This window comes from Cupressus sempervirens, chromosome 2, assembly GCF_028749045.1.
Source record: "Cupressus sempervirens isolate cs-2001-9-10 chromosome 2, ASM2874904v1, whole genome shotgun sequence".
In the NCBI taxonomy this organism is placed as follows: domain Eukaryota; kingdom Viridiplantae; phylum Streptophyta; class Pinopsida; order Cupressales; family Cupressaceae; genus Cupressus; species Cupressus sempervirens.
Genome location: NC_143119.1, coordinates 705,767,377 through 705,780,171, shown reverse-complemented (window position 1 = coordinate 705,780,171; position 12,795 = coordinate 705,767,377). Strand labels below are relative to the sequence as shown.

Sequence of the window (12,795 nt, the reverse complement as noted above, 5' to 3'; positions counted from 1 at the left end):
ACCCGAATTCGGGATTTTTCCTGTAGACCAAAAAGCCTAGGCGGGTTTCTAAGAACTAGCACCAAGAAATGCACAAAATAATTTCGAAAAATTTATGCACTGATAATTTCAAAAGAAATTATAACTTTTTGAAATAATGTACTAGCTCTGATACCATGTTACAAGATTCAAAAATTGGCAGATTAACGAATATCCGGATGATTGATTGATTAACAGAGGAACAAATGTGTTCCTTATAAAGAATTACAAGGACGTTGTTTCTAAAAGAAACAACGTAGACTGAAAACGGAATTAGAAACAAAACTGAAGACAGGATAGGAAACATTCCTATCTGGACTGAAAACAAAAGAGACAGGATAGGAAACATTCCTATCTAGACTAAAAGATGGACTACAGACAAGTAGTTGACCATTATAGAAAGTATAAGATATTATCTTAATAGGGAATCCAATTATATATGTGCCAAGATAAGGTGTGATTATGGACATAATAACGACATCGAACACCACTGACTAATCAAAGATAAATAATAATAATACGCACGACAAATTCCAATGAGTAGTGGAAGCCACACTTAGTATGGATAACATCAATAAGACACAGCCAAACCAATTGCTGAGGAATATATCAATTCTAATTGCAGATGATTGAACAGTAAAAGCCAGCGTCTAATCGACATCGAAGAGAAATAAGATCTCCATTCAAAATCTGAAGTCAACAAAATATGCCATACGTTGTTGAAAGGATTTGATTAATATTCAGCAGCAATTGAACACTTATCTTTCAGCTCTTAAATCTCAAATCTATATAAGAATTTCCATTTGGAAATTAAAATTTAGAGTCTATACAGAATTCAGTCCCTGCCATTACAACAAGTATTCGAGCAATCTTATTAATTGCTTTCCTTAATTTTTGACAAATCTGTGGTATAGCCAATAAATATACTCACATTATCCAATTAAGAAGTTCAAGCAAATAATAGAAATAAGGCAAACTTAAAATAGTATTGAAGGGAACATTACAAATTCAATCCAAGTTTGGAGCTTTAGAACAAATATGAGCCAAGTCCTAGAAGAGTCATTACGGTAGTATCAGAGCATAATCGTGTCATCTTGTGCATAAAGGTTATGCAAACCTATTAGAGAAGAACAATGTCATGTCCCCTCTTTTGCGCTAGTTCTTTTGGCACTTGGTTAATCTATCTCCAGATCCGCATAGATTAACGGCATTACCAGTAAGGATGCCTGCCAATCACATGGGAAGAGTTGTCTTAAGTCCATCATTCAATGTATTAAAGTACTTTAATAAGTTACTTTATGTTTTAAAAGTCATTCACTTTATATAGTGACTTAAGTGACTAGAAGATGAAATTGGTGTTTTATCCCACATCTCTTATTCCAACACTTTTCCCTCACTTCGAAGTTATAAATATGAGACTTCGTCTTGGGAAAGAAAACAACGAATGAATATATGATAATTCTTCAAATCCTAATGGTCGATTAAAGTGTGACTGGATTATTCTTAAGGACGAAATCCCTTAAGTAAGCTGTGATACTAGACGCAAACCTAGTATTCATGTACAAGTTTTGAGATAACAGTGAGTAGATACATTTTGGAACTTACAACAAGTAACAGGTTTTGATATTGAACTCCGTAGAGGGATTCAGCATAATCTAGGTACGTATTTTGGATACTGGGCATGAGTGACAATCAAAGATTGGTTAATATCTGCATATCGGAGCAAAAGGGGCAGTAGCAGAGGAACTTCACCATCAAGTGGACAGCATCAAGTGGACAGGACAAAGATACTCGGAGGATGTAAATCACAGTGGTAACGTGATATCCAGATGGGTTTGATATAGGCACGGGTTGCACCGGTATTGAAGGAGCCAATTTCATTATTCCCAGGTCGCGAGTGGCTAGCCGGGTTGCAACTATATGAAGTCAGGTGGCTTCCAAAAGAGAAGTGGACAATAGTCGAATTAATGCATTCCTCACAAGGGTAGACGACAAGCCGACTACACATTGGGAATTGGAGACTAAACAAGTTCGCACTGCATTACTAGATTTCCATATCATCTCTCATTAATATTCACGAGTCTATTCATTCCTTATTCCTTCCGCTCTTGAATACTGCACATTTGTTTCATTTCCAAAAAGGAAAAGTGTCTCATTGTAAAACCAGACTGAGTATTATATTTTCTATAAACTTCTGAATGTTTGGATGGTTCCTTATGATATTCCATGTGTATAGAGAGCCGACTATCTTTTAGTCATTACAAGTTTGTTGCTTGATTACCTGGCTGTGGCTTATCTTGTGATTTGATGTACCTAAAATTTCAATATTACGATCCTTGTAACCATTAAATCAAATATGTTGGACAATGATGGTTTATGATTGTTAAACTCAGTTACATTGAGCCATTTAAACTAACAGGAGTCTCATGCATGCCAACCGTTTGGTAAAATTCCTTGGTTAGAAATTTAACTCTTTTCTTCAGATTACAAACAAAAAAGGCCACGATGAACGAAATAGTTAGTCAAATGAGGTCTTATATGGAACAAACAAACCAAGCCCTAATAAGTCAAATGGAGAAATCAAACCAAGCCCTCCTCTAAGCCTTACAAAACATGGGGAACTCAATTAATAATCTAGAAAGTTGTCCCCCCCATGGAAGGGACACTTGTTCGAATCATTTGGAAAATAATAATGTGTCATCAACTTCTAGGATACCCTAACCTTCATTCTTGCTTAGGAAGAGATACAAAGAGAATAAGAAGGAATAGAACTATCAATGGGTAGCATTGAGAACATTGCAAGAGCTTATACAAATCTTGAGCCACACACTAGAGAGCTTGTATCATTTAAAGAATTTCGTGAGGACAAACAACAAGAGGCACCTAGGAGGCACATAAACAAAGAACTCAATCACAAAGTAAACAAAGTAACACTTCTACATTTTGATGGATGTCATGTCCCCATTTTGGAGGCAATTTGATTTAATTAATTTAATCAATTAGGTTGTCCAAAATAATGAATATTTTATGAGGATGACTAATTAATTATTTTAATTAAATAACTCCTTCAAACACCAAAAATCTTTATACTTCAGTGGTTTGACATTTTGTCAAACACTTTGCAAGCAAGGGTCATCTGACTGATATAACTTTTCAGATTGCTGCAGTGGTTCTTGTTTGGATTTGCCTCAAAGAGAATGCTTACAAAGACTCCAAATTGTCTAAACAATGTCCTAACATAAATATGCAACTAATTTTGGCAATAGTGAATGCATATATGAGTTCTAATCATGAAAATGATCACCTACAGCCAACTGGTATTTTAACAAACAGTTGGTATGCAAGCTAACTGGCTGATAAGAAATGATATATTAACACTCAAAGACAACAATTAATGACCAGCAATTGTATCTCCCTTATTGAGAATGAGTATCCAATACAATATTCATACTAAGTTAGCCAAGACTCTTGGCATTTTCAAGATATCAAAATATGATGCTTGCTGGTAAAGTAATATGCACCTACAGCTGCCAATGAAAACTAATGCAACACTAAATATCTAACTTCAATACTCCCCTACAGCAGTACGCTAATCACATGCATGATTAAATACAACTAAAGCCATGGATTGCTGATACCATTGTGAGGAATGTAAAAATGAATGATATATCTATTAATGAATGATAGGTCTGATACGAAATGACAATTACAACGGCACTCTATAGTGAAAGGCAACTATGAAAATACACATCAGACCTGGCATATGAAGTCGCTTAGAGAATAGATGTATTGCAATACCACTAAACAGAAAATAACCTCCTCAAGTGCCCAAGTCGTGCCTCTCTAGTTGCCACCCCTGATTGTAGTTGGCTGTAATAATTTTCTTTGCTTTTTCGAATTGCCCTTTTTTTTTTTTTTATTGCTTTTCCGGACCTTCTTTTTCGGCCTGCTTTTTCGGTTCTGCTTTTTCGGCCTGCTTTTTTCAGACTGCTTTTTCGGCCTGCTTTTTTCGAACTGCTTTTTCGGCCTGCTTTTTTGAACTGCTTTTTCGGCCTGCTTTTTTGTACTCAAATATTTTTTCTCAATTTAGCACAAATAGAAGACTAAAGTATCTTCCTCCCAGCTGCAATAATTCAAGTGATATTTCACACCCTCAAAATTGCGTACCAATTAAGAGTTTTCGTTCTCAATGGCTAGTTGTGACTATTGCAGAAACCCTAGGCTTCACAATGCACATCAACAAACATCAACATCAACAACAACAAATCTGGATGATTAGAATGAAGCCCGGGGTGCCTATTTATTCTTTTTCCTCCACTTTCTCCAGAAGCTTCTAGAACATTATTTTTTTTTATCTATTGACTTTATAAAATATTTTATAATTCAAGTCACTTTATTAAATTAATTAAATATAAAGTTACCTTTTAATATTTATTTATTTGATAACTTTATAAATAATTAACTTAATACCACTTATTTATTTAATTAAAATAATTAATTAGTCATCCTCATAAAATATTCATTATTTTGGACAACCTAATTAATTAAATTAATTAAATCAAATTGCCTCCAAAATGGGGACATGACAATGGATCAAAGAATATCACAGCTCGGGGCATGGTTGCAAAAATTGAATACTTTCTTCACCTTGAGTCCCATGACAAAAGAACATGCACTCCAATTTGCAATACTCCATTTGGAAGGGGTGGCACATGAATGGTGGCATCATGGGCTTATTTCCCTAGGCCACCAAAATATAAGCCTATGGGGAATTTTCCAAAAGCTTAATAGTAGATTTAAAGAAAGAGACCTCGAATGGTATTTTCAAGAAATAACCCAACTCAAACAAACTAGAACCACAGAAGAATTTGCCTACAAATTCTTAGAGTTATCTGTTATGGTCCCAGATCTTTCCCAAAAGAGGCTCACTTATATGTTTATAGGACTTAAAGATTCCACCAAAAACTTTGTAAGACAATTTGAACCCCAAAACTTGGAGGAAGCCATCTGAAAAGCAAGGAAGGTTGAATCAAATTCTTCAAAAGAAAGACCTAAGAAATTTTGAGCCAAGGCAGAACACAGGCATGAAGATTCAAGAAAAGGTTATAAAGAGAAAGGAAGTTATTTCTGCAACGGACAATGGAGTAGGGGGCACACCCTCAACAAAAAGAAGGCATACTGAAAAAAGGTGTGTGTTTCAGATGTAGAGGCCCTTGGGAACCAAGCCATAAGTGTGAAAAGAAAAAATCAACTCCATATATTAGAAGCAATACTTGAAACAGAAGTGGAAGGAACTTAACATTAGAAAGAAAAATGTGATCAGGGTTGTTTCAACAACATCCAATCAAAGAATGAAGGAATAGGAAGGCCCTGGAGCTTTGAGGAAGTTCAACTATAGTCGTAACACCAATCTAGAGGTTTATTTCAACTGATAATATAACAATAACAAATGTACTTAATATTTTTTTATAATTATCAATAAACATTTCAGATATAATTTAAATGAGGGGAAAGGGTTGAAATTAAGTGAGAACTGCAAAGAGCACCCTATAGTAGTAGTAGTGAGGGAGAACTACTGCACTGTAATAACCGCTAAGAGCACCCTATTGCTAGCACTTTCCCAAGGCTACAATTAAAGGAGAATCATTAGAGCACCTATTACAGTAGTATGTTTAGGGAGAACTGCTATAAGGTCACCCTACTGCCTTGCAATTAATGGAGAATTCCTAGGGCACCATGTTGCAAAAATAGCCAAGGCTGAAATTAAGGGAGAATCGTGAAGGGCACTCCATTGAAGTGGCAGGTAAGGCAAAACCGTTATAAGGGCACCCTACTGCACTGCGTTTGAGGGAGAACTACTGAGGGCATCCTATTGCAAAATTAGTCGAGGGAGAACCATTAAGGGCACCCTATTACAGTAGTAGTCAAGAGAGAACCGCTATCTCATATGCACTGCCATTTTTATTATCATTTCATGTATGTAATTGTCAGATTTAACAATTAATAAGTTATTTTCCATGGCATTTCAAGGTTGAAGATGGGGATGGTACAGGACAACAAGGGAAGGATGATATACATACATTTATATACACATATTGTAATGAACCTTCTAGGACGTGGTTCAAATTTGTTCTAAAGCTCGAAACTTGGGTCAAATTTATAACGGTCCCTTCAAAACTATTTTATGTTTGTCTTATTGCTATTATTTGCTTGAACTTCTTAAATGGATAATGTGAGTATATCTATTCGCTATACCACTGATTTGAAGAAAAAATAAGGAAAGCGATTAATAAGACTACTCAAATATTTTTTATAATGGCAGGGACTGAATTTTTTTCAGATTCTAAATTTTTTATATCAAAGATAGAAATAAGATCTCCATTCAAAATCTGAAGTCAACAAAATATGCTATAAATTGTTGAAAGGAATTGATTAATATTTGGCAGCAATTGAACACTTATCTTTCAGCTCTTACATCTACAATATATATAAGAATTCCCTTTTGGAAATTAAAATTTTGAATCTATAAAAAATTCAGTCTGTGCCATTCTAAAAAATATTCGAGCAATTTGGGACAATTTTGTTAATTTTAGGAGGGATCCCTACCTTTTAGGGATTGACTAGGAGTTGACTGGAACGCATCAAAGGACCTCCAGGATTTTTTCTAGAGACTTTGATTGCAGTTCCTACTTTTTAGGGAGGATCCCTAATTTTTAGGACTAACTGTTAGTTTGCCTGCAGGACTCGGACATCATCTATGATCGGGTGTCTTGAGTCAAATTTCAATTATGGGTCCAGATGTGCATTCTATGAATAAATTGGGAAATATTTAAATATTTCCTAAAGTTGGAATTAAATAAATAATAATAAAGTGGATTATTATAATCACTTTATGTTATAATGAGATAATAATAATGTCAAGACGCATTTCCCGAGGAGGTGATAGTTATTAGTTATAAATTATCATGAAGCAATGTTTTATAATAATAAATAATGCCTCATAATTTGATTTTATGAGAAGGCTATTCTTTTTTAATAAAGTTTATTAAAATAAATTTTGGGACCCTATTTAGGATTTGAATCTATTGGAGAGAGGGAAAAGAAAATAAAAGAAAGGCTTGGGATTCATTTCAGTATTCATTCAGGTTGTTTTTCTCGTCAGCATTTGTCGATTTGAGATTTGGAGCTAGTTGCAGCAACAGATCAGATTCTTTGAGGACAAATACCCTTAAAGAAAGAATAAATTGGACAAAACCCCATTATATAGTTGAGAAGGATCTATACAAGGTCTTCATTTGACCATGATTGGAGCAATTCTCAGAAGCTTCTTTGCAGATCAGATTTGGGGGAGGCAGCTATTGCTCATCAAATAGCAGATCAGGGAAGTTGTAGTAGAATATTAGCAATACAGGCAATTATTTCTTTTGTCCTACATCACCAGGAAAGGGCTGACGCCAATTTGGGAAGGAGAATACATTTGCAGAAAACTGATTAAGTGACATATCTTCAGTATATTGAAGGTCTGTGATTTCATCGGTATATTTGGTCAATTTCTAAGCGATTTGATGCTGGTTGCACAACCCCGGGTAGATCTAAAGCATATCCAAATTGGATGTAGGGGACATTATTGGGCATAGTATTTATCTCAGATTTGCAGTTCGTAGGTGCTGCCAGCAGTATTATTGTCAATTACTGACCATTCATAGACTGTTGTACAGGCCAGGAAGACAACCTAATACCCCCCAGCAGTAGCATTAGGGTTTGGTGGGAGCAGTTCATCATAAAAATCAGAAATAATTGAGTTCCAGCAGTCAGAAATCAGAATCAGAAGATGAAAGTGAAATTTGAACCATAATTGCTGATGTTGTATTCATCAGAAGTTATACAGCCTGGTACAGCTAGCTTAGTTATATTTTAAATAAAATATAGTTAAGAAATTGTTCATTTTTGGTGTGACCTATTCTATGACAATTTCCTTTCAGGACTTTAGCAGTTTATTCCAAGTGTTGCATCCTCAAATATCAAAAATGCAAAAACAAAATCAGAAAATAAGAAGAAAAACCAAAAAAATCATAAATTGCAAAACCCTAAAAAAATTAGATTGTCTTTCTAAAATGTGATCAAAGAAAGAAGACAGAAAAAACAGTCAGTCATTACCTTGGAATCCTATTTAGGATCTTTCAGATAATATCATAATTTATAAGATAGATCTTGATTTTTCTATGTTGTATTAAAATATAATTGTAATATTTGATGTATATTGGTCAACTTAGCATTTAGGATAGAGTTAAGGAATATTCTTAATTCTTTCATTTCATTAGTTGCAAGTCCCATCCTATTGGTTGTAAAATTTGGGCATAGGCTTGGCGCACTTAGTAGATATCTGATAAACCATTAAAGGAGGGTATTGAAATATTATGGTGATGCTCAGTAAATAACGGTCAATGTCTTAAAGAAAGAATTTAGGAATATTCTTTATTCTTTCACTTCATTAGTTGTAAGTCTTATCCTATTAGTTGTCACTCTTTATCATTTTGGATAAAGTGTTGTGTTATCTTATTTAATAAGATTTTTGCTCCATGTTTAATATTGAATATTTTGGTAATCATTCCATGTGTTACATTTTTTGTATTATTTTGGCAGAGAGAAATTTGAAATTATAATTAGTAAATTTCAAAACTGTGAAATTGCCAGACCCTAGGACTCAGGTTATCGATTATGTCATTTGCCTAAGGCTCCAAGGACCAAGACATTGTCGCAGAACTGGTTATCAGATGAAATGGGAGACATTTGAGATCTTGTAAGATGTTATTAGCTTTTAGGAGTAGGAGGCAGTTTAACAGCTGCAGTTTAAAAAAACTGTAAGTGCTTCCCAACAGCACAACTATAAAAATAACTAAAAGAAAATAATAGTGGTTATGGTTTTAATAGGTCATTTGAGCCATGTACATAATGGCTAGGAGATTTTCAATCACTTTTAAAACACCAACCAATCCTCCATTGTCATTAAAAATAAAAAATGAGAAAAATAACAACGATGAGGAAGTTCAAAGGTTTAAGAACTTAGAAAGGTAAAGAAATCTATGAAAGTAAGAAAATCAAAAAGAAGATGATGTGGAGAGAAAGAATTAATTGCTAGAAGAAAACAATGGTGGTAATATCAATACAGACTCTCTATGTATAAATAAAAAATGAAGCTATAAACATGCCTAAAAAGCCTTATTCATCGAGTTAAAAACTATGCCAGATAACTGTTTTAAAAAATAGAGGAACTACAGCAGATATTTGCTGGAACTGAGGGAAATCGTACACTTTTTCCCACACATCAAGTCATCATTCTGTGTTCAATTTCATGGAATTGAAAGATGACTTTCAGTCATAATGAACAGCAGTGTGCATACCATTGGGAATGTAAATTTGATCTCAATTGTACAAGAATTGCATAAATCATTGTTTCACTCGAGTAATGCTTGCTTTCAAATTTGCTTTCCAGGGGTCTTCTATTTTCAGAATTGTGGTTGATAACAATCCACCCTCAATTAAATACATTAACTATTGTAATAACGATGCAGATTTGATGGTCAGAATTATTGCTACTATCAATGACATTGACCAAGTCATCCACAAGGTTTAAGAATCTGATCAACATAATTCCAGACATATAGCATTAGATTAGCCAAGTCAGAAACCATTACCCTAAATAGAGATCATAAATGCGCCTCCAAAGATGCCATCTTCTATGAACAACACCAATTTCCTGAAATATTTGGGCATGGTAAAGCTTTATTCAATCCCACTTACCAAATGTACTAAACTGAAAAGTCTCTAACCCTGAAAACAAATCACCACATATGATTGACATCTTGGTCATAATGATTCTCCTACCTTTCCATCTATTTCCACATAAATTGTGCTATTGATCAACCATGGTGGCCTACGAACCTAAGCAGTAATAAGTAAAACAGTGAGTCTTGAAATGACTTAACAGTTTAGTCAAATTCCAGTAAGTTTGAAAAAATGCACCTTTGAAATACTTAAAGCAATACAATGTACCAATAATTTCTTTTGAAAGACGGCAATGTATATCATAATATAAGTCAATTGATAACTAATTTCTCACCCTAAAAAGTTCATTCCCCATTGCATCAGTCATGAATGCAGTAAAGTAACGTCTTGTCCGTAAAATCTACAAAAAGCATAAGCCAGGAGATCATAGTGTGTACAAAAATATTACAAATGGTATTTATGCAACAGGAGAGCAATCCAAAAAACACGAGGTGAAGATGTGATATATGAAGATAATCGAAACAATTGAAATATGCTATTTCAAGGTCTACTGTCAAGAGCAAGTAAAGGGACATGCAAAAGCCCTGAATTTGTTAAATGTACATTTAGTATTTACTAAAACCTTAAGCACATCTGATGCCATATCCTCCAATAAACTTGAAATCAGAAGTATTTATGTGTTACTAGGAAAATGAAATTTAAGATGCACCCCAACATTAGGAATTACTGTTCACATAGTTGTTATGATTAGTATCATAAGTGTAAGAAATACTGAGTTGCTGAGAAATTATGAAGTCAAAACCCAAGCCAGCACAAATTAGGAGAAAGAATCATTCTGACAAACATCTCAAGTCATATATAAATAAGATGAATCTAGTGTGTTTAGATGGTTCCAGAAAATCACCGGACAATCATGGAACCAAAAACTTGGCAGCTATCTATCACTCAAACCTATGACCAAGGAAAATGCTATTTAATTTTCCATTCTCCCAATATTCGGGACAGCCCATGATTGGTGGCATCATAGCATCAACACCCATGGCCACCAAAATATAACCATCTATATTGAATTTACTAAAAAAATCATTAGTAAATTTGACCAATAGCATCCCGAATGGCACTTAAAGGAGCTAACACAACTAAGACAACATGGAACCTTGGAAAATTTTGCCAACAAATTCCAAAAAATTTAGTCATGGTTCCTTGCCTCTCCAAAAGAAGGCTCGCTTATTTATTTATTGAAGGACTTAAGTAATCAATTAAAAATATAATAAACCCCTTGGAACCACAAACTATGGTAGAAGCAATACAAAAGGTTATGAAAATTGAATCCAACTCTTCAAAAGAAAAACCCAAAAAACACTCAAAAAAGGCACATGAGTTTGAAGGGACAAGAAAAGACAATAAGCAACGAAGATTATTTCTGCAAAGGATAGTGGAGTATGGGGCATCAATGCCAAGGTAAGAAAACCCTCAAACAAAATGATGAAGTAATGAAAAAAGGTGTATGTTTCAGATGTAAAGAACCACAGGAATTGGGGCATAAGATTGGGAAAGGACTCAAGTCCATAGAATAGAAAAAACACTCGACAAAGAAACAAAAGAACATCACAATACAAAACAAAAGATGATTTAAGGAATCTCAACAGCATCCAATCAAGAATGAGGGAGTGCAAAGCGAATAGAGCTTTGAGGAGGTCCAACCGTAGCTGTGACCACAATCTAGAAAGCTCATGTTAGTTGGTAATGCAAAAATAGTGATTAATATATTTATGCAACTCTAAAATGTAATCTTGATTTATTGTTATTAGACATGTAAGATATAAACTAAATAAGGGGAAAAGGGGCTGCAATTAAGGGAGAACCGCCAACGGCGCTCCATTGCCAGTACATTTCCAAGGCTGCAATTAAGGGAGAATCGTGAGTACCCTATTGCAGTAGCAGTGAAGGGAGAACCACTATAAGGGCACCCTATTGTGCTACGATTAAGAGAGAATTGCTACAAGCACCCTATTGCTGAAGTACTAAAGAGAGAACTACTAAGGGCACCCTATCATAGTGGCAATTAAGGGAAAACCGCTACTAGGGCACCCTACTATGTTGTAATTAAGGGAGAACTGTTAAGGGCACCCTACTACAAGGCGCAAATAACATATCTCTAAAGGTGGACATTCTTGGTAAATATTGAGACTTGATCGAGGACATTCTTGGTGAGTGTAGAGACTTGATTGAGGATATTCTAGGTGAATGTTGAGACTGGATCAAGGACATTCTAGGTGAATGTTGAGACTAGATCAAGGACATTCTTAGTGAATGTTGAGGCTAGATCAAGAACATTTATTGTGACTGTTGAAATTCCTACAAAGGAATGACGGTAGAGATTCTAAAGGCTTATTTATCAAGGAGCAAAGCAACGCTTAATAGAGAAGGGATGTGCTGATGTAAATCAAGCATTTCAGGACTAAATAAAGGTAGATCCCAAATCACAGAATAAGCCACTCACATTCAATTTGCATTTCTTGGAGGCAAGCAATTTTGGGGAAGGCAACATATGATGTCCATTTTCCGAAAGAAGATTTAATAAATAAATGATAATATAAATGAAAAATATAACAATATAATATAATTATAGCATAATTACAATATAATAAACAGTAATAAATAAAAAGTAAATAACTTAATTAATAATAGATTATAATAATAAATAGTTACTATGTAACTACATGTCAAACACAAACAAAATTAATAAATGTTAATAAGAAAATACATAAAAGCAAAGGATTCATATACTATTGACATTATAAATACCGATCAGTATCACTAGAGAGGATATTATACTTCAAAGAACAAAAGCCTATGATTATTGACTCGAGGAGAACTATTAATATAAGTCATTATATTAAGTGGCAGCAAGTAAAGTTAACATGGAAACTTAATAAGTGGCTAGTGATATAATACAATGTATATCTCAACCCAATAGGGACAACAAAA

General features: G+C 34.2%; 1 protein-coding gene across 5 annotated transcripts in view; it reads right to left on the bottom strand.

Moving 5' to 3' along the window:
- The window catches only part of LOC149575327 (scramblase-like protein), a 122,337-nt gene that overhangs the window by 44,341 nt on the left and 65,201 nt on the right, over positions 1 to 12,795 (bottom strand). For all 5 annotated transcript variants that reach the window (XM_089815102.1, XM_089815103.1, XM_089815099.1 and 2 more), the window contains exons 6-8: positions 10,139 to 10,204; positions 9,904 to 9,960; positions 9,714 to 9,775 (exon numbers count right to left, since the gene is read on the bottom strand). In XM_089815102.1, coding sequence (XP_089671228.1) covers positions 9,714 to 9,775; positions 9,904 to 9,960; positions 10,139 to 10,204 — 185 coding nt within the window. The remainder of the gene's footprint in view (positions 1 to 9,713; positions 9,776 to 9,903; positions 9,961 to 10,138; positions 10,205 to 12,795) is intronic.